Here is a 22,954-nt window from a genome sequence, read left to right as displayed (position 1 = left end):
TTGTTGGCTTGAGCAGCTGCCCTCTCCTTCTGTTTCTCTCTGTTCTTTCTAGTGGCTGCCTTTGTTCATTGGAAGATCATGACACCATTTTTGATGATTGGCACTTTGGTTGAAATTCCAGCCACACAGAGGCAATGATGTATTGCATATAATTAACATAACGTTTGTACTCAATTTTACAAGTTTTCTGCCTCAAACAAGAAGCACAATGTGAGCTTTATACCATGATTACCGTATATGCCATTCTCTTGCTTTTAGTCTGAAGGAGAAAGATGCAGAAATTGTAACGTTGGAACATGAAATTGCAGAACTCGGTGAACTCGGAATCAAAAATAAACGTGAGTGATAACAGATTTATGTTCCAGTGTGACATTGAGGAGGACTTCTTGTTTTATTTAAGAGCTTACTTGGATGTTGCAACCTGGTTGCTTGGGTTATTTTTTTTCAAATTACATGGTGAGACTGCAAATCGGTTATAGTTAGGCAGTTTGCTGAAGTGTGTGGGTGCATCGGTTCCATGGAGTGATAGATCATTGCCTTTATTTCACCCAAATGTTTCTTGCACTGAATTTCTTCATAAGGATGAACTAACAAATGAAACAGGCTTCTTGTTAGCAAGGGGATGAAAGATCACAGAGCAAATCAACCCATACATTCATACATCAACTAGTTAGAGTGTGGTACAGGAGGGGCAGTTCTCAACCTGCCCTCAGCTGGTACAGTGTGTTGCATGGGGTTGGGTCTTCAGGGATAAAAATGGGGAAACTAGTGACTTTTAATTTGATATATCTCTGGCATTCATGAATGCTCAGCTATATATAGATTTTTTTTATTCCTTGTGTGACTTTTTGATAAATATTTATTCTCTAGTTAATATTGATTTTCTTCTTTTTGTAGATTGAAGACAGTGACAACTAACTCATTGCTAATATGGATTTTTCATGTATAAAGTTCATAATAAAATATATAAGAAATCCCAGCTGAGTATTTTTTTCCACTCTACACTCCTTGTTTGTTGGCTACAAAGTTCCCACATGGAATTAGTCTGAACGCAGAAAGTGAGAATCCACTGCATAAAATATTCTATTAATGTTCTCACTGTGACAGGAATATACCTACATTGTACAGTGAGAAGGTATTTAACAGTTCCAAGCCTTTATACAGTACATTGACTATGTGTAATTCCTCCATGTGTAAAAGTTATAGAAAAATTATTTTACTAAACTGTGATTTATAATTACAGTTTAATAAAAAGGGTTGTTAACTTTATGTAAAAAGGAATATAGAAGTGAAATTGGTCTTGGCCAATTGCTTCAAGCAGGCAGAATTGACATTCTGTTTTACACTCTGCTCGATTTTCTTTTCGTTGAGGTTGGTGGAAAATAAACTCGTGCAGTACATAAAACAGTCCATTTATTATGTCCATTTTGCATTACCACCCTACATCAATTTCACCTCTGTCTATTCTTAAACTATGTACTATAGTTTGTTCCATAATACATGGCAAAAGTGTACCTGGACCCTGTTGGATGTTATGTTAATCAAATCAGCATACCTGATCATTATAGTTACAAATAAACTTGCATATCCTGTAAGCCCCTAGCCAAGTAATTGTTTATTTATTTCCATTTCTCCAATGGACATAAGTGATGCCAATCTTATGAAATATGTACTATATACGGGGCAATGGTAGTGCAGTGATAATCTTACTGGGCTAGTAACCTTGAGATTTAGATTAATTCTCTGGAGACACGGGTTCAAATCTCACCATGGCAGTTGGGGAATTTAAATTCAATTAATTAGTGGTTAACAGTAAGGTCGAGTGTCTTGGGCTACTGGAAAGTATAGACGGGCAAGTGGCAGATGGAATTTAACCCTGGAAAATGTGAGGTGATATACTTTGGAAGAAGTAATTTGACAAGGAAGTATTCAATGAACGACATGACACTAGGGAGTTCTGAGGAACAAAGGGACCTTGGTGCATTTGCCCATAGACCTCTGAAGGCAGAAGAGTGTGTTAGCGGGGTGGTGAAAAAGGCATATGGGATACTTGCCTCTATTAATTGAGGCATTGATTACAAAAGCAAGGCGGTCATGTTGGAGTTTGATAGAACTTTGGTGAGGCCACAGCTGGAGTACTGTGCGCAGTTCTGGTCGCCACATTATAGGAAGGATGTGATTGCACTGGAGGGGTGCAGAGGGGATTCACTAGGATGCTGCCTGGGATGGAACATTTAAGTTATGAAGAGAGGTTGGGTAGACTTGGGTTGTTTTTGTTGGAGCAGAGAAGACTGAAAGACGACCTGATCGAGGTGTACAAGATTATGAGGGGCATGGATAGGGAGCAGCTGCTCTTCATAGTTGAAGGGTCAGTCATGAGGGGACACAAGTTCAAGGTAAGGGGCAGGAGGTTCAGGGGGGATGTGAGGAAAACATTTTTTACCCAGAGGGTGGTGACCGTCTGGAAAGCGCTGCCTGGGAGGGTGGTAGAGGCGGGTTGCCTCACATCCTTTAAAAAGTACCTGGATGAGTACTTGGCACATTCAGGGCTAAGGGCTATGAGCAAAGTGCTGGTAAATGGGATTCGGTAGGAGATCAAATGTTTCTCGCGTGTCAGTGTAGACTCGATGGGCCGAAGAGCCTCTTCTGCACTGTGGGATTCTGTGATTAACAGTGGTTGTTTAAAAAGTGATATACTGTCAGACTGTTTTCACACAAATTGACTGGGCAGAAAAGATGTTCATCATGCTGAAATGCATGAGTAAGATTTGTGGAACAATGTTACTATCCATCCATTTAACTATTTTAAAGTGAAAAATTCTCACGTGGTATTAAACCTAAATTAAATAGTTAATCGAAATTTTAACCAGCAGATGTTGCCTCACGACCTGAATCATTTTTTTGCACAAAAGATTGTGAAAATCATAAATACCAAGTCAATTGACCCTTTAATATGGAGATAGGTTTTGGAAAGTAAGGGTATTAACAAATGTGGAGAAAATGCAAGGAAGTAGGCTTTAAAAGGTAGTTGCTGTCCTGCTATTGCTAACAGAAATAGTGAAGCAGAAATTATCTATTCCTGTTCCTATAAACAGCGGAGTACAAAATCTCTTATCTTGGACACTGTCTCATCACTGTAATGTAATCAGCTGCTTAATCAGTAACATTGAGCTGCTGATAAATTTACAGAACACACTAATCCAGGGGCCCATATTTGGGTGTATAACTGCTGGCGCCTTCCAGTCATGCCCTAACCGACTGGCATGACGGCCGCCCTAAATTAGTCCTAAGGCCTCGCTCTAATAATCAGCCAGATGCTGGAACCTGTTGTGCTCCTAAAGGCAGCTCAGTAATGGCCCAATCCAAGTTTGGACTGCTTGCCTCACTGTTAGTGGTCTTCTGTGGTGGTGGGTGAGCGTAAGTTGGCAATAGTTCTTTGCAGATGAGCATGAACAAAATACATTTCCAACAGCAACCTCTGGCGGTCCCTTCAAGGACCATTTTTGAGGCCAGTTTGTAGAACTGGTAATTCTGAGTGGAGTTAGTCTAGCACCTGATCCACTCTGCATAATCCTGAAATGTTCTCTTTAACTGAGCATTTCTGTCAGCATAGTAGACAATATCTATGTATCTAAACTTAGAAAATGTTTGGTTGAATAATAAACCTTAGGATATGTTTAGGCACATGACAAACCAATCATGTGATTAGCATCTTGAGTAGTAACAAGTTAACATTATTTAATAACAAGACCATTCAAAATGTAATATCAATTTTATTTCCTTGTTTATTTGTTGACTAATTTGCCTCATCTTTTTCCATGTATCTCGTTTACAGTGCTTTTTTAAATAGGTGTCATAAAAGACAAAATATGGATACATCTAAGATTGACTTTCCATCCTAAGAACAATTTTAATTTAATTCATTCTTGGGATGTGGGTGTGGCTGGCTAGGCCAGCATTTACTGCCCTTCCCGACTCACCCTTGAGAAAGTGGTGGTGAGCTGCTTTCTTGAACCACTACAGTGCTGCAATGAGAGAGTTCCAGGATCTTGACTTGGCGACAGTGAAGGAATGGCCGACATTTTCAAGTCAGAATGGTGAGTAGCTTGGAGGATATCTTCCGGGTGGTGGTGTTTCCATATGTATGCTGCCCTTGGCCTTCTCTGTGGCAGTGGTCATGGGTTTGGAAGCTGCTGTCTAAGGAGCTTTGGTAAGTTCCTGCAGTGCATCTTATAGATGGTACACACTGCTGCCACTGTGTGGCGATGTTTGTGAATGTGGTGCCAATCAAGCAGGCTGCTTTGTCCTGGATGGTGTCAAGCTTTTTGAGTGTTGTTGGAGCTACACTCATGCAGGCAAGGGGAGAGTTTTCCATCACACTGCTGACTTATGCCTTGTCGATAGTAAACTGTCTTTGGGGAGGCAGGAAGTGAGTTACTCACTGCAGGATTCATAGCTTTTGACCTGTTCTTGTAGCCACAATATTTATATGGTTAGTCCAGTTCAGTTTCTGGTCAATGGCAAACCCCAGAATGTTGATAATGGGGGATTCAGCGATGGTAATGCCATTGAATGCCAAGGGGCGATGGTTAGATTCTCTCTTGTTGGAGATGGTAATTGCCTGGTACTTATGTGCTGTGAATGTCACTTGTCAGTTCAAGCCTGGTCATTTTTCAGGCTTTGCTGCATTTGGACACAAACTGCTTTGTTACCTGAGGAGTTACAAATGGTGCTGAATATTGTGCTATTATCAGCGATGGTCCCCACTTCTGGCCTGATGGAAGGAAGTTCATTGTTGAAGCAGCTGAAGATGGTTGGGCCTAGGACACTATCCTGAGGATCTCAGGACACAAAGACTGTAAAATTTGAATTTGGATGTTCAGCCTTGATATAGAAGTGTTATTAAAGTCTCGTAATGATCATTTCTAAGTTTGGTAAATAAATAAACACAGGAAGGCCTGAGATCTAGATAGTTGGCCAACCCCGCCCCCTCCCCAACCTTTCCTTTATATTCTGAAATTGTACCTAAATTGTCAACAATTGTTCTACGTTTGAGAGATAAATAATATAAAGTTACCAACAATACAGTTGGTTTGAATTATTCATTGTATTCAGTGCTTTCCACCACACAAGTAATAAAAGGATGTAGCGAAGGATGGGGGTATATCAAGATACAGCCACCAGTGGCTGAGTGGTGCACAACCAAGCTCACAGGATAATGGCGGTAGAGCCACAGAACTTATGGAAAACCTTGCAGGAGCAAACTAGACAATGCGGAGTCCAGAACTCTAAGATAAGGGTCCCAAACTTTACGGAATGTATCTGATTCAGCTCAAAATAAATAAGTCAAAAATTCCATTGGTATACATTCCAGAATGATTTTATGCCAATTCCAAATTGAAGGGGTCTTATCACTAATCCACAAGCAAAGGATATTCTTCCGTGCTGCAATTGTAGTGGTTCAAGAAGAAGGCCCTTCACTACCACAGCTTTCTTGGAGCAGTGTCAACATTTGAAAGAAAGCTCACCACCTTCTCAGGGCTTCTAAGGTTGAGCTAGAAATGATGGCTTTGTCAGTCATGCCCATATTTTGAGAACGAATTGAAATAAAATTAAAACAACAAATGAGTTTTATTTGTTGTTCTGAGCTCAAATAGTACATAGCTTCTAGTACAATTACTTTATGATAACTGAATGCGACATGGCTGCTCCCAACATGGCAGAGGTCACATGACCACAGCAAACCAGATCGGACCTTTAGTACATGATTACATTTCAATCAAAACATCCTTTTAGAATGAACAAAAGACAAATTTGCATGCACTATCATATGTAAATGTGAGTTACTCAAGTTACCCACTGTTTTCCTGCATTAACAAACTATTTATTATTCTCATCAGTCTCTCCATGTGCATTGCACACACAGGCCGGTATTTTCCAGGCATTCTCGCCGGCAGGGTCTTTTGGTCCTGCTGCAGACGTACCCCCACCAAGGGGCATAGAACATATGAAACCTCGTGGACAGCAGCGGGAATGGAAGATGCCTCTGCCGTCGCGAAACATGCTGTGGGTCCTGCAGAAAATCCTGCCTATTGTTGTTAAATCATGCAGGCCTCTTAATTGTACGCGTACATATTGCCATTGGCTGTTTGTCTGGATGATCTCTGCAGTATTTGCATCCTGCCCTTTGTGATGGTTCTGCTCTTTAGGCCTGGAACGTCTATCAGTATAATGCAAACCTGGTCTGTTCTGTCATACATGTACTCCAGCTGACATTTTACAACCTCTTCTGCACATGTCTGTCATCTTCTTGAGAGCAAGTTTTTCCCTTTTCAGTAGACTTGTTCTCACTGCAGGATCTCTTATGCCTAAGACAATCCTATATTTAATTAGATCATATTTTAGTTGTCTGTGAGCTGTGTTACTGCAGTCACATATCTATAGATTCTTTCTTGCCTTGTTTTTTTTCACACATCTGTTTCTACTTTTGACTTCAGTAGATTTTTTGCTATTGGAAGAGTAGTTTGGGTATGGCATGACATTAGTATTTGGACTGGATTACTTTCTTCAGTCTTCAGTCGATGTGTTTCTCCACTCGAGGATAGCCTTGTATATCGGCAAGCCAGGTAAGACCTTTAGCACATGATTGCATTTCAATCCCAAACGTTTTCAACTGATTTTTATAGTTAGTTGCGGCTTTAAGGCTAATACAGTGACAACTTACATTTAGACAACACTGTTCTCATAGTAAAACATCCCAATGTGCTTCACAAGACTGTGAAGTACTTCAGAAAGTATTGGCACCAAGCGAAAGGAGTCTAAGGTCAAAGAAGTAAGTTTTAAAGAGCATCTTGCAGAGTCAGCTTTATGGAAGGAATTCCAGAGCCTAGGATCTATATGGCTGAAGGCATAACCTGTCAATGGCGGGCAATGAAAATCAAAGATGCACAGGATGTCACAAGTTAAGGGGTACATGCAGATATCTTGGGAGAGTTGTAGGCAAGGTTACATAGTTGGGATGGGGTGAGACCATGGAGGGAGTTGAAAAAGAAAGAAAATTAAAGCATTGCCAGAGCCAGTGCAGGTCAGTGAAACAGATGGATGAACAGGACTAGGTACAAATTAAGATACAAGCAGCAGTTTGGAGCAGCAGCACCTGGAAGGTTCCATGGTGTAATGGTTAGCACTCTGGACTCTGAATCCAGCGATCCGAGTTCAAATCTCGGTGGGACCTCATTATTGGGCGGCACGGTAGCACAATGGTTAGCACTGCTGCTTTACAGCTCCAGGGACCTGGGTTCGATTCCCGGCTTGGGTGTGTGTGTGGAGTTTGCACATTCTCCTCGTGTCTGCGTGGGTTTCCTCCGGGTGCTCCGGTTTCCTCCCACAGTCCAAAAATGTGCGGGTTAGGTTGATTGGCCATGCTAAAAATTGCCCCTCAGAGTCCTGAGATGCGTAGGTTAGAGGGATTAGCGGGTAGATATGGGGGTAGGGCTTGGGTGGGATTGTGGTCGGTGCAGACTCGATGGGCCGAATGGCCTCCTTCTGCACTGTAGGGTTTCTATGATTCTATGATTTCTATGAGCTCAAGTTTGCAGAGAGTGGAAGATGGGGCACTGGTCATGGAATAGTTGAGTTTGGAGGTAATAAGGGTGTGGATGATGCTTTCAACAACAGATCCATGAATGCAAGGGTGATAGGTGAAACTCAGCGATTTTGATAATGGAGAAAATTGGAAGCTTATGCTTAGGGGGATAAAAATCTAGGCGAGTTATGGAAAAAATATGAAAAATCTCTCCTATTCCTTTAAGCAATCAAAACTAGTCCAAAGAGACCACCTCTGTTCTCTCTCCACAGATGCTGTCAGACCTGCTGAGGTTTTCCAGCATTTTTCGTTTTTCTTTCAAATTCCAGTATCTGGAGTAATCTGTTTGTATCTTTGCATCAAATGCTACTTAGGTTTTGAAATGCAGTCATTGCTATGTGCAATACCCGGCTTGCCATAGTCATGTGCCTTCTGCCATGAGGGAATGTCTGGGGGCAGCCATGTCAGTTCTATAAAGACATCACGCAGGAAGATTTCAGTCTTTGAGCTCAGAACAAATGCCAATCCTCGCTTTATAGGCAGTGATCCTTGCTCCAGCCAGAAACAAATCCAACTCTGTGGCTTGAAGGGGTGTGACATAATGATCAATTTCGGTATAAAATGTATCATTTTCTTTAATTTAGAGGAAAGGAAATGGAAAACAACAGCCAAACAAGATTGGCAAATATTTTTCTGCAGATGCTCTCTTGGTTTGACGACAAGAAGTTGCTCACAGGCTCTGCAAACTACACCTCCCAGCAAGCTTGGTGCTTATTTCCGGTGTCCGGGAGTGCTTCCGGGTGAGAGCTTTCCGCGCCTTTTTTCACCTCAGAAAATGGCTTCAAGCGAGAGTCAATATGATGCGGCTGAATTACCAGATTTACTCCCCATTTACTACAAACGTCTTTTCCCGTACTCGCAATACTTCAGGTGGTTAAGCTATGGTGGTGGTAAGAAGGAATTATTTTTTTTCTTTGCATGTACATTGTATTACCAAAAGGGTTTGTTCCTGGAAAACTGAAGGCTCTTGTTCACCTTATAGAATCCTACAGTGCAGAAGGAGGTTATTTGACCCATCGAGTCTGTACCAACCACAATCCCACCCAGGCCCTATGCCCACAGCCCCATACATTTACCCCAGCTAGTCCCCCTGACACTAAGGGGCAATTTAGCATGGCCAATCCACCTAACCCGCACATCTTTGGAGTGTGGGAGGAAACCCACAACACAGGGAGAATGTGCAGACTCCGCAGACAGTGACCCGAGCCAAGAATCGAACCTGGGTCCGTGGTGCTGTGAGGCTAACCACGATGCCACCGTGCTGCCTTATGTTGGTTGCTTTCTATTCAAAGGTACCTTTGTACATATTTTAAAGTAGTATTCCATTGCTACTTAGTAATTCTCTTTTGTTAAATATCAAATGTTCAAAAGTATAAAGGAACCTATAATTAAAAGTAAAGTCTAGTCATATAAGAAAGCTCTGCATTTTGATATCTATGATTTAGGACGTGTCAAAACCCATCAACTTAATTGCTGTCTTATATTTTATTGACAGCTGTAAATTGCTACAAATTGTATGAATTTGGCATACCCATCCATTTTAGATTGCCTCTCAGCCATCGAAGCAGATGATTGTCAACAGTTGAGATTTTTTATCTGGTACAGCCTGGTACCAATTGCAAAACTATTGAAAGGAGGTTGAAATTAGTTATTAGCAAGAATTGTATTTAAATCTGTGTTTCTGCCACTAAATAGTATAAATGCTACATGTCTACCGTGTAACTTTTGTGATAACACCTTGAGCTTGTCGCCTCTTGAGCAGGTTTTCTGTGTTAAATAGCATAGCACCTCTTGATGCTTCAGAGTTGGTTTGGAGCACCATTTTCACTGTTCAAATAAAATTTAACTACTGTCAGCTCATCTATGTTGTAGATTGGCAACAGGAAAAACTGACACGACAAGCTTTTGGATTGCTGTTAAAAATCCAACAGATGCCCTGCAGGGAAGATAACCTACTTTTTCCACTTATGATGATGTGCTATTGATATATTTTATGTTTAAGGGGAATGTTTTAAAATTCAGCTTTTCTACATGCAGTTGGTATGTCTGGGTGGAATGCATTTTAGATGCTGGGAGATTAGGATAATTACTCATTTAGCCAGGTAGTGTTTATTTAGGAGAGAACTAATGGATTTTTGTTTATAGATTAAGTTTTCCCCTGGGGTTTTTGATTAGGTTGATTGACAGGGTTGTGTGATAGTGTGGTTAATAGGAGGAGTTAGGTATGTAAGCAGAAAAACAGCTTTAAGTTCTGGCAAGGGTTTGTTTAAAGACATATGCAAGCTGCTCTGAAAATCAAAATCTCTCTCTGACATCTTCAAGACTGTCTACATCCCTTATAGCAAATATATTTATGGTTGCTAACTATTTAAAGTGGAATTTTAAGTCTGTAAGCGAATGTTACTTTTTTGGAGCTGAAATAGTAAGTTAGAAATTAAAATTTTCACTTTTAACTATTGTTCAACTGTTAAGAGTTAAGCTACTTCATTTTGTTAGTTATACTTAAACTATTTGTTTTACTATAAAAGATCCCTAACTTATCAGCAGAATTAGTCCTGGAATGAAGCATCCTATCCTCACATTTATACCAAAATAGAAAAAATTCTTGTAGTCTAGTCTGGCTTCCGAATGTAATTTGGGATTCTGGTTCAGGACCCTAACACACTTGAACTGGCCTACATGTGACTCCAGTCCCACAATATGGTTGACTAATGCTCTTTTAGAGTGGTTTAAACCACTTAGTTGTTGTAAGTTAGTGATGGGTGAAGCAGGCCGTAAAGAAGGCAAATGGCATGTTGGCCTTCATTGTGAGAGGTTTCGAGTACAGGAGCAGGGTTGTGTTGTCGCAACTATACAGGGCCTTGGTGAGGCCACACCTAGAATATTGTGTGCAGTTTTGGTCTCCTTTTCTGAGGAAGGATGTTCTTGCTCTCGAGGGAGTGCAGCGAAGGTTTACCAGGCTGATTCCGGGGATGGTGGGACTGATGTATGAGGAGAGATTTACTAGGTTAGGGTTGTTTTCACTGGAGCGCAGGTGAATGAGGAGGGATCTCGTAGAGACTTACAAAATTCTAACAGGTCTAGACAGGATAGATGCAGGGAGGATGTTCCCGATGGTGGGGGAGTCCAGAACCAGGGACTCTGCTTTTTTTGGAGCTCTGAGGATTCAGGGTAGACCATTTAGGATGGAGGTGTGGAGACATTTCTTCACCCAAAGAGTGGTGAGCCTGTGGAATTCATTATCACAGGAAGTGGTTGATGCCAAAACATTGAATGCATTCAAGAGGTGGCTGGATATAGCACTTGGGGCGAATGGGATAAAAGGTTATGCAGAGAAAGCAGGATTAGGCTACTGAGTTGGACGATCAGCCATGATCGTGATAAATGGTGGAGCAGGCTCGAAGGGCCGAATGGCCTCCACCTGCTCCTATCTTCTATGTTTCTATGTAAGAAAACGCAGCCAAAGGATGGACAGTAAATGCAGCCGTGTGAACATCTCTTTCACTGTGACACTTGCACATCTGTTGTCTCTCCGGATTCAATGCATTATTAATGGTGTATGTTTTGAAGTGTCCACCAGAACAGTTTAAAAGCACCCACGGCCTTACAATTCAATGTTTTCCCCCTCCCAAACTTGGGTTGGGACAGGATAGAGAACACTTTGAGCTGAATAATCATGGTGAAATACATCTGGCACAGGTGAATGCAAGAGTTTAAAAATGAACTCTCGCACAAAAAGCCAAAAACACAAAATGAAAGTGTATTGGTGCCAATATGCTAAAGAAACCATTGAGTCATTGTATAATATGTTTCTTGGGACAACATGATCTGCTCTTTGTAGCTCAGTATCACACTGAGACTGTCTTTACTCACAAGGTTATTGGTTGAATAGTTACTCGCCCTTTGTGTTAACAGTCTCCAAGAAGTATTTCCAAAATCGAGAATTCTCCTTCACCCTGAAAGATGACATCTATGTGCGTTACCAATCCTTTAATAATCAGAATGAACTGGAGAAAGAAATGCAGAAAATGGTCCCTTATAAGATTGACATTGGAGCTGTCTACTCAAACAAGGTAACTCCTGAGTGCAATACTTCAGATGACTCGAATCTCACAGCTTGGGTACAAAACTACCTTCAAGTACGATTTTTAAAACATCATAATAGTGATATTCCAGGCAGCAGTGTTAATTTTATACAGTTTTTAAAAATGAGATGCTAGAAATACTCAGCAGATCAGGCAGCATCTGCGGAGAGAGAAACAAGAGCTAACGTTCCTGGTCTGTGACCATACATCATCATTTTGCATTAGCCGATCATTTGTGGTGTAATGAATGGAAGACATTTTTGTGAAATGTTTTGTGATTTGCAGGAACGTAATGTTCAGGTTGTGAAATCTCAGGGTGTGTGGTGGTGTCTTATCCTCACCAACCTGCCTGCCCCAAATGCATCTGTCCATGACTACCAAATAAACCTGTTGGACTTTAACCTGGCGTTGTTAAACCTCTTACCATGACTCTATCGGCAGAGGTGAGGCTGGCCCAGTAATTCAGAGACCCTCTCGCTGGGTCAAAATCCTGGAGCTCCCTCCCTAACAGCACTATGGGTGTACCTACACTTCAGGGATTGTAGCAGTTCACGTTACCACCTTCTCAAGGGCGACTAGGGATGGGCAATAAGTGCTGGCTTAGCCAGTGATGCCCATATCCTGTAAATGAATAAAAAAAGAAAGCCTGAGTTGCTGTGGGAACATACACTTTTAACCTGTTGTAGTCTGGAACTACGGATAGTGATGGCAGAGGCTCCAACATTCTTTCCATCACATGGCTGACCAGGAATTTCTCCTGCTCCCACCACCTGCCATTGGCATGCTTTGGAAAGATTTGCAGGTTAATGGTCCAACCGATTGGCTGCATTATGAACATCCCTTCCTTCCTTGAACATCAAGTCCTGGGGTGGGGCTAGAATCTCGAGCTTGTGGCTCAGGTTTGGGGATGCTACCCACTGCGCCACAAGACCTCCATAATTCTTAGTAATATAGACTTGAGTAGCACCAGTGAACATTGTAGCACAGTGCCACCTACGGGAGTAACCAGTAAAGCAGGCACGTGTGTTAGGTTTTGAATGATAAATATGCGTTGTGTACCAATGAATTGACGGGCATATTATTGAACAATTTAGCTGATTGCAGCCTGGGTAACAGTAGGGATATGAACCCTAGTAGGAGCCCATTGCCCTGGTAAGTGGGGGAGGGGGTATGATTGTCCAGGGAAACCCTGATTGTTGTCAAACGTGATGTGGAGATGCCGGCGTTGGACTGGGGTGAACACAGTAAGAGTTTTAACAACACCAGGTTAAAGTCCAACAGGTTTATTTGGTAGCAAATACCATAAGCTTTCGGAGCACTGCTCCTTCGTCAGATGGAGTGGAAATGTGATGCACATTTCCACTCCAGCTGTCAAACAACCATTGTTGGATGTAGTTGTGTGGATGTTGCATATCGAGCTCTGCTATGCTGCTTTACAATAAGATAGCCTGTTGACGCTCAGAAAATTCAGTTAATAGCAGTTCTCATGTGTTAAATCTTTCAGGTGAAGAGAGGAGGAAATTAGTGATTGTAGGGTTAGACTTTTTGCCAGGAATTCCTAACTGTTCAGTGTTTCTTCTTTTGTAGCCTAGTCAGCATAACTCTGTGAAGTCGGGAACCTTCCATGCTGAGTATAAAGAACTGGTCTTTGATATTGATATGACAGACTATGATGATGTTCGAACCTGTTGCAGGTATGTTGATGTTCACATGTTTTTTGCCTGGACCAGGGCGTTTTGCAGTGCTAAACATGAGGTGCTTTTACAGCTAAAACAGAAAATGCTGGCAACAATCATCATGTCTGGCAACATCTCTGGGAAGAGAAACCAAGTTAATGTATCAGATCTGGGGAAAGTTGTATTTACAATTGGCACTTCTGTAGTTTGGTTTGCCTACATTAACCCTGCTAAAAACAGCTCCCTTACACCAGCAGTAGAACTGTCGACCAAGGATGCTGAAGTATCTCGGTGTGTAGTAAGTGCAGCATAGTTAACAAGAGTAAAGTGATAAAATTACATGTGCCTGTTTTGTGCTGGGCAGGTATGTTCATAAAGAACTTTGAGGCTTCCTGTGAGCTGTGCAATTTTAGTGATAGAAAGGGCTACTGTTAGATTTTCATTTACGTAAGAACTAGGAGCAGCAGTAGACAATTTAGCCCCTCAAGCCTGTTCCATCGTTCAATACGAATATGGCTGTTTTTTTTCTTGGCCTCATCTCCACTTTTCTGCCCGCTCCCCAAAATCCTTCACCCCTCTTCCAATTAAAAACCTATCCTATCTCCTCAAATTTGTTTAGTGTTCCAGTGTCCACTGCACTCTGGTGGAGATTTCCACAGATTCATCATCCTTTTGAGTGAAGTAATTCCTCCTCATTTCTGGTTTAAAATTGCCACCCCTTAGCCTAAAACTATGACCTCTTGTCCTAGAATTCCGCAGTTTCAGCAGAAAAATGAGTATTATGCAATAGTTTGAAAGATGTGAGTCTTTATTATCCTTTCATGGGATGCGGGCTTTGCTGGCAAGGCCAAGATTTGTTGCCCATTCCTAATTGCCCTTGAATTGAGTGCTAGGGCATTTAAGAGTCAACCACATTGCTGTGGGTCTGGAATCACGTGTAGGCCAGAGCAGGAAAGGATGGCAGATTTCCTTCCCTAAAGGACATTAGTGAACAATTGACAATGGTTTCATGGTCGTCATTAGACTTGTAATTCGAGATTTTTTAAAAATTCAATTCAAATTACCCTGGTCTCCAGATTACTAGTCCAATGACGATACTCCAACACCACCACCACCTGCAGTTTAAGTTATGTTTCAATAACTGTTGGAAACTGACTAGGTAGTTATTCTTCACTTTGTTTAGTGAAATGGAACCCAAAACTCCCAATTAGTAAGAGATTTTGGATTGGATTAAATTTTCTACTGGTTAACTTGTTTTTTGGTCATGAAAGCTGCTTAAATTTGTTCACTTTTGCAGATTGATGTTTGAAAGGATGGGAAGGGGACTGGCTCATATTAGATTGTCATGGTACACTGTTCCTCATGTCTCCTGTGCATAGCGACCAAAGCCTGTACTGTTCATGTTGACATAGAATGCCTTTGAAATCTCAGAAGAATCTTGTGAAATTATTTTGTGTTCTTTAGTTCTGCAGATATTTGCCCCAAGTGCTGGACACTAATGACCATTGCTATCAAGATTCTGGACAGAGTATTGGAAGGTAAAATTGCATTGTGCTTTTTTTCTCTAGTAGTTCAGCTTCTTGCCTTTTTAGTCCAGTTAATCTCTACTGGGGGTGCTGATTCTTTCTGGGCTACAGTCCCACAGTGGCCTTGCAGCTTTTTGATCCTTGAAGCAAGTTGCTTTGTCCTTGGGTGAGTGTCAGCAAGCTAATTGACAGTGGGGAGCATCACACATTCCAAAGGGGCTTACGGGCAATACTCGGAGACACGAGCTCTTGCCTGTTTTGCTTTCTTTACTGTTCTCCTCTTCCTTCGCCACCTGGAGTGCTGAGGTGAATTGTAACATGCTTACTGCTGTCCCAACCGATCTGAGCACAAACCAAGCCTGTTGGTAGTTTGATCTGTCTGGGTCGGCGCAACAACACATTGGGCACCTTAACGTGGAGGTATTTGCTTTGTTTTTAAGCTATAAGTGGATGTTGATTTTAAGTACTGGTGCAAATTGAAGTAGTGCTCAATTTTTCAAAAGACGTTAGCTCTTCTTTAATAAGCTACCACAGAAGTGGTAGAATTCTTGATTGGGCTGCTATCTTATCGTTTTTCTGAAGTTGAGAGACAGGAACGTGGTGTTCTATCATTCTACCTGGATTCTCTGAAGTTTGCTGGAGTGACTCCTCTCTTCCGATGCTTCCCCCGTGTGCTGAGGTTGCAACTAACCAGCAGGAACGAGTGGCCTGTTTCTGTGCAGTATATTTTATGAGCAGCAACTTAACGTGGATCGCACCCATATACAATTAATTTGTGGCACCATCCAATATAATGTACTGCCCTTAAAGGAAAATTGAGGGTGAGCGAGAGAATAAATGTACCCCTTTTAAACTGCAACAGTGTAGTAACAGCAATGCAGTGGTCTATGTATTCTGAAATGCAATGCCACAGGTACACCGATAAGTTAAGCACCTGATATAATGCAGGTTTCCTGTGTTCACATCACAGAGGATTTTGGGTTTCAGCACCGGCTCTGGGTATATTCTGGCCGAAGAGGGGTCCACTGCTGGGTTTGTGATGAAAATGCACGGAAGCTTTCCCAAGCAGCTCGATCTGCTGTTGCAGAGTACATGAGTGTGGTTAAGGTATGTATTATCTTCTAAGTCAAGCAATTAATTGCCCCTTTAGAGAAAACATAATATGTCACCATTTTACCATCAGTTTGTAACAACAAGTGTGACTGGCTGTTTTACAGGGTGGGACGGATACAATCAAGAAAGTCCATCTGACTAACCCCATTCATCCTTCTATTCAGTGAGTGCATTAGAGTAAAAAAAAAGCTCTATCTACATTATATGGAGAATATTTGATGCCTGAATGTGGCTATAAGATACTAACTTCATTTTGTGGTTTACATGTCAACTGTGCCTTTTATTGGGAGCATTCTCCTCTCATCCAGTAGGTCACTTGTTCAAACCCTGCTCTAAAGGTTTGAGCACAATTGGCTGAATTGTTGGAGCTGCTATCATTGAGATGAGAACATTAAATCTACCCTCTCAAATGGATATAAACAATCTGATGGCATCATTCAAAAAAGAGCAGTGGAGTTATCCCCAGTGTCCTGGCCAATATTTATCCCTCGAGTAAACATCACAAAGCCTCATTACTGTTTGTGGGATCTTGCTGTGTGCAAATTGGCCTCTGTGTTTCCTTGTATTGCAGCAGTAGCTACATTTCAAAAGTACTTTGTTAGCTATGAAGCACTTTGTGCATCAATGTTGTGAAATGCAAGCCTTTAGAATCATAGAATCCTTACAGTGCAGAAGGAAGCCGTTCGGCCCATCGGGTCTGCACCATCTCTGACGGTATCTTACCCAGGCTGTCTTTCCTCGCCATATCCCTGTAACCCCACACATTTGCCCTGGCTAATCCATCTAACCTACACACCTTTGGATTGTGGGAAGAAACCCACACAGACACGGGAGAATGTGCAAACTCCACACAGACAGTCACCCAAGGCTGGAATTGAACCCGAGTCCTTGGCGCCATGAGGCAGCAGTGCGAACCATCTGTAGTTGAATCATTACCGTGCAAGATCAGGAGCATTGTATCATTTAAAACACAATGTCTTGTCCTTAAAGTATGTACCTATAAGTTTAAAAAGTATGGTGATTAACCACTAGATGAATTTAAAGGTTAATTTATTCAAGGCTGTTGATCAAAACCCCATCTTTAACAAGGTCAACTATGAGTCAAGATACTGTGACTCCGGCCATTTGTGTTCCGTGGTGTTTTCTGTACATTGCCTGTGTGATGGACTGAAGTGTGTGCAAATATAAAGCTTCTATGTTAATACATTATGAGCAAATTGCCTGTGGCATTGTTCTGCGTCAGAGTATTCTGTACAATATGCATATATTAATGCTGATCGAGTGATTGAATAAGTTAAATTGCATTTGTATGGGAGTGTTGGTTGTATTACTGGGTTCATACTCTGACTTTGTTTGTATTTTTATTAAAATTGTAATGCAGTTGATTATGATGGTTAGCTTGTGTACTAAATTTGATGCTTTGATGACGTCTAAGCAAATTTTCTGTTTGTGTGACGTGGTGATCCGGAGAGTGGTACAGGAGTAATTAGTTGATGAGGGTTTACTATGTCAGTCCAATTGCTAACCATTGCTGTTGATCCACCTGTAGGCAAGCTATCACTGTGATCGATCACTATTTTGAAGACTATGCCGTGAATGAACAAGACATCTTTAGCAGTAAAGAAACCTGGCAGAACGTCCTTGCTTTGGTCCCTGATGATATCCTTTTATTGGAATTAACATCTGGTGAATTTGTGGTCACGTTTTTAAAGTTCCTATTTCCATTGATATTTGAAGTTGCTTGCTTGGTGCAGTGTCTCTGAATATTGTTGTCCAGTTCTCTCTTGAATGCTTTGATTGACCCTGCCCCCACCTTATTTTCAGGCAGCACATTCCAGATTTTAATCACCCATTGTATGAAAATGTTTCTCCTTGCGTCTCCGTTGCTTCTTTTGCCAATTACGTTAAATCTGTGCCCTCTGGTGTGGGGAAACTCCTCATTGTCACATTCTGTTGTTTTTTGTTTAGTTTATTTATTAGTGTCACAAGTAGGCTTACATTAACACTGCAATGAAGTTACTGTGACAATCCCCTAGGGGTGCTTGTCTTGGCGGCTAGGCATTAAGGTGGGTTTTGAATCGGGTTTGTTCTGCTTGCAAGGCCTACTCACTGCCATGGTGGCATTCCAGGCCTTTAGATTCCAGTAATACAACTACTGAGCCCACACATTACAAACCAAAAGTTGCAGGAGATGGAAAAATACGGCAGAAGGTGAGAAAACAGCACAAACATTCTTCACCTCCAGCCCAAAAATTCACTTTGAGGCTAGGTTCAGTCATGCGACTTTTGACATTCTCTTTGTTTTTTAGTGTTACTTGTTTTCTTTCACAATATGATTACACTCTTTCAGCAGTGTACCACATTCACCCCCAGCCAAGAGAGAATAGGTGTAAGGGTGAAGGGAGGTGAATTGGGTGTTTTTGCTCATTCTGACCTCAATGGAGAAATTCTCAACTTCCAACCAGATGGTTTGTTTTTTAAATTGTTCACTGAAGTCAATGGCAGGTTATATCTTTGGCTGTACTTTTCCATCTCCTGGAACATTTGATTTGTAAATGTGTGGGATCGGTAGTTGTATTACTGGTTTCGAGGCCTCGAATGCAGTAAAACAGAGGATCAAAATTTGTTATCTGAAGGTGAGCACGAAGCTGTTGGAAAAATCAAACTGATTCACTCGTGTCCTCCAGGAAAGGAAACGTGCCGTCCTTTCCTGGTCTGACTTATTTTTGGCGTCTGTCCCACACCAAGGTTTCATACAACTAAAGTTTAAAAAACAATTTCATGGTGAGTGTCACTGGCTAAACCACCATCTATTGCGCATCTCTAGTTGACCTTGGGACGGTGGTGGTGAGCCCCCTTCCTGAACAGCTGCAGGCTATGGCTTGACCCACAGTGCTGCTAGGGAGGGAATTCCAGGATTTTGACCCAGTGTCGGTGAAAGAACAGCCAATACTGTTCCAAGTCAAGATGGTGAATGACTTGGAGGGGGAACTTCCAGGAGATACTGTTCCATGCATCTGCTGCCCCATCTCCCTCTAGATGGTAGAGGATGTGGATTTGTAAGGTGCTGTTGAAAGTGGCTTTGTGAGTTACTGCAGTGCACCTTGATGGTAGAGGGAGTGAAAGTTTAAAGTGGTGAATGGGGTGCCAGTCAAGCAGGCTGCTTTGTCCTGAATGGTGTTGAACTTGAGTGTTGTTGGAGCTGCACTCATCCAGGCAAGTGGAGAATATTCCATGACACTCCTGACTTGTGCCTTGTAGATGGTGGGCAGGCTTCGGGGAGTTAGGGCATGAGTTACTTTCCACAGAATTCCCAGCCTCTGACCTGCTCTTGTAATCACAATATTTATAGGGCTAGTCCAGTTCGGTTTCTGGTCAGTGATAACCCCCAGAATGTTGATAGTGGGGGATTCAATGATAGTATTCTCCTCGAATATCAAGCAGCGATTGTTAGATTCTGTCTTGTTGGAGATGGTCATTGCGTTTTGTGTGTGGCGTGAATGTTACTTGCCACTTATCAGCCTAAGCTTGAATGTTGCCCAGATCTTGCTGCATATTTTATAGACTGCTTTAGTATCTGAGGAGTCGCAATGATGCTGAACATTGTGCAATCGTCAGAAAATAACCTCTCTTCTAGTCTTGAGAGGGAGTGGAAGCTCTGGTTTCAGTGACTCCCACATGCAGACAGTGAACTGATCTTCAGAACTCTGCTTTCTGTAATTAACTCGTTTTATGGTTGCTGTTTTATACAAGTATATAGAATGTAAACGTACAATGGTCTGACTGATGCACCAGATTTTACAGTGTAACCACGCACAATCCAAAAATGCAACTAAAGTTCCTGCTGTAAAATGCTGGGACATGTTGACCTAGTTAATGTGAACATAGCAACTTCTTAGATTAGTATTACACAACTGCTCTTTTCTCAAAATTGCAAAGAAGCAGCATGTTAAATTCCTTACAAGAATTGATCTTGTGATAAGATTTGTTTCTTTTCTTTAAACTTTCATGCTGTGGTTAAAAAGTGTTTACATGAGACGATGGAGGTATCTTCTTTAACAGTGATGCACGGTTGCGTGACGGATTGCAAATCGATTTTGTCAAAGCGAAAAGTTCAACCGAGCGCTGGAAATTGTTGCAACGCACCGTAAGTGACCACGCAATCGAACCTTAATTAGCCACAGCTTACCCAAGGGCAATTCAAACAAACTGTGCAACTGACGAAATGGGATGGCAACATTAAGCTGATGCAGTGAATCTTTAAATATTTCCAGCTGTCTTCTTGTGCAGTACTGCCGTGCGAGAGTACAGTTCCATGGCCAAACCAAGAGTGTCAGCAGGTTATTTGAAAGCAATACATTATTGCAGACCTCATCTTGTCCTCACTTAATTATTCCCTACTGTGCTCCTTTGCTGCCTTGGCTGCAAATAGCCAGCTCCCTACAGGCTAACAATTGAATCTGATTCTGGTCAGTATGGCTTAGTCTTGATGAATTGTTAATCCATCACACAGGTAGACCACAAACAAGCAAGTTACTTGGAATTGGTCCTCTGATTTTTCAAGTATTATATTGATTTTGGAGTTTGTGTGTATATGAATGTCAGATTAGGCTCATCCGTATCTCATATATCTCTCTCACTTCCACTGCCTTGTGTAAAGAATGGCCACCCCCGGTGAGCCACTCTGCCTGCCTGCATCTGTGGTAACTGTACCCCTATATGAACCAGTGCCTTAAAGGGAATGGGAAGCTGGATGATATGGATAATGGGTCTTAACTCTGGTGTGGCCAATGCATTTATACATTTTCTAGGCTTGTTTAATGTTGGTTAGGTAGGATTCTCAGTCAAAATGTTGGAGTTTGTTTGTCACAAATAGCTGATACTTAGTTGCATGACTGAATGCGCGAAGATTTTCAATCTTGAAAATGAGTTGACTGCTTTGTTCAAAAGATCGGTGGATGTTGTCAGTTTTGCTACTGAAATAACAGTTGAAGAGACTTGGGAGTCTGCTGGACTTATTGCTGCACAAGCTGCTTATGTTGTCTTTGAAAAATAACTTGCCATTTATCAAATGGTTTTCTACAGTTGACTGCCACCTATTTAGAAGAGATTAAGCTGCAGTACTGCTATCCTCGTTTGGACGTGAATGTCAGTAAAGGCATCAACCATCTGCTGAAAAGTCCTTTCTCTGTCCATCCCAAAACAGGTAGTGTGTGCTTGTCTTTTTTATTTTCTATTCCTCAAAACGTTGATTTGCACCAACCCTGGTCAGGTAGTTAGGAGACATAATTCTAGGTCTATAGCTACTTTGCAACTTAAAGGTGAATAAGTATATTTTCCTTGCCTCCGAAACACACACACATGCACACACCACCACCAACACCCCCCCCCATAGCCTTTTGTGTTTAAATGTGGAGATTGTCAGCCCTACATATTAAAGCACTTGCTCCTTTTGCCACCCACACCTGATGTAGCATAAGTGAAACCTAGAGTTAAATGACACACCCTCTCCTGTGCCTTGGCAATTTGTCTTAGCAGTGCCCTCTACTGCTACCACTTTTAGTTTTAATACCCTCGTAGCCTCTCAGTTGATTTGTCATCAATTGTTTTGTGCTGTTAGCTCAGACATGGAAGCCGGAATTTTACCGGGGCAGGCGAGGCTCAGATAACAGAATTCTCCGTTGGCCTGAGCGAGGTCGTAAAATACTGGCCAGAGATTTGGTTTGAGGCATCCCAAATTGGTCTTGCGAGATTCTTATGAAACTGAAAAAGCGAAGACTTTTATCCATTTGGAGCTAGAACCCTAAGCCTCATTAAAATAACAACGCATTAAAGCTGTTCATTTTCAAATTCTCATCCTTATTTTCAAATCCCTCCATGGCCTTGCCCGAGATCTCTGTACTCTGATTCTCAAACTTTTTACAGTGCAGAATGAGGCCATTTGGCCCATTGAGTCTGCACTGGCTCTCTGAAAGAGCATTGTACCTAATCCCACTCCCCTGTCTTATCCCCGTAATCTTGCACATTCTTTCTTTTCCGATAGCAATCCAATTCCCTTTTGAATAAAAACAGAAAATGTTGGAAAATCTCAGCAGGTCTGACAGCATCTGTGGGGAGAGAATAGAGCCAATGTTTCGAGTCTAGATGGCCCTTCGCCAGAGCTTTTGAATACCTCAATCGAATCTGCCTCCACCACCCTCTCAGGAAGTTTGTTCCAAACTCCAACCACCCTCTGGGTGAAATACATTTTCCTCACATCACTTTTATTCCTTTTGCCAATGATTTTGAATCTGTGCTCCCAGTTTTGAACTTTCTCACCATTTCACTGTCCATCCCCCTCAGGATCTTGAATACCTCTATCGAGTTTCCTCTCAGTCTTTTCTCCAAGGAAAACAGTCCCAATCTTTCCAGTCTATCCTCATAGCTACAGTTCTTTATCCCTGGAATCATTCTTGTGAATCTCCTCCGTACTCTCTCCAATGCCTTCACATCCTTCCTCGAGTATGGCACCCAGACCTGGACGCAGTACTCCAGGTGAGGTCTAACTAATGTCTTTTACAAGTTCAATGTCACCACCTTACTCTTGTATGGGCAGCACGGTAGTGCAGTGGTTAGCATTGCTGCCTCACAGTGCCAGGGACCTGGGTTCGATTCCAGCCTTGGGTGACTATCTGTGGAGTTTGCACATATCCCCGTGTCTGCGTGGGTTTCCTCCGGGTGCTCCGGTTTCCTCCCACACTCCAAAGATGTGCGGGTTAGGTGGATTGGCCATGGTATAGTGTCCCAAGATGTGTAGGTTAGGGGAATTAACGGGGTAAATATGTAGGGTTACGGGGATAGGGGCTGGATAAGATGCTCTGTCAGAGAGTCAGTGTAGACTCGATGGGCTGAATGGCTTCCTTCTGCACT

General features: G+C 42.0%; 1 protein-coding gene and 1 non-coding gene across 4 annotated transcripts in view; both read left to right on the top strand.

Moving 5' to 3' along the window:
* Positions 1-22,954, top strand: part of prim1 (DNA primase subunit 1) — a 728,932-nt gene that overhangs the window by 698,208 nt on the left and 7,770 nt on the right. Inside the window, exons 3-12 of one of the 3 annotated variants that reach the window (XM_078201123.1) lie at positions 259-338; positions 8,230-8,535; positions 11,561-11,718; positions 13,318-13,424; positions 14,871-14,944; positions 15,903-16,039; positions 16,150-16,208; positions 17,595-17,704; positions 20,116-20,192; positions 21,131-21,251. In XM_078201123.1, coding sequence (XP_078057249.1) covers positions 8,421-8,535; positions 11,561-11,718; positions 13,318-13,424; positions 14,871-14,944; positions 15,903-16,039; positions 16,150-16,208; positions 17,595-17,704; positions 20,116-20,192; positions 21,131-21,251 — 958 coding nt within the window. In that variant the 5' untranslated portion in view covers positions 259-338; positions 8,230-8,420. Of the gene's footprint in view, positions 1-258; positions 339-3,835; positions 4,098-8,030; positions 8,536-11,560; positions 11,719-13,317; positions 13,425-14,870; positions 14,945-15,902; positions 16,040-16,149; positions 16,209-17,594; positions 17,705-20,115; positions 20,193-21,130; positions 21,252-22,954 lie in introns of those variants that run through there. The other 2 variants (XM_078201122.1, XM_078201121.1) reach the window with 2 other exon arrangements.
* On the top strand, positions 7,163-7,234 carry trnaq-cug (transfer RNA glutamine (anticodon CUG)). Its single transcript has one exon. It is a non-coding gene; the product is annotated as a tRNA-Gln (tRNA).

Source organism: Mustelus asterias, chromosome X, assembly GCF_964213995.1.
Source record: "Mustelus asterias chromosome X, sMusAst1.hap1.1, whole genome shotgun sequence".
NCBI classification, from domain to species: domain Eukaryota; kingdom Metazoa; phylum Chordata; class Chondrichthyes; order Carcharhiniformes; family Triakidae; genus Mustelus; species Mustelus asterias.
The sequence above is the reverse complement of the archived record's forward strand: the minus strand, read 5'-3'. Positions and strand labels throughout refer to the sequence as shown.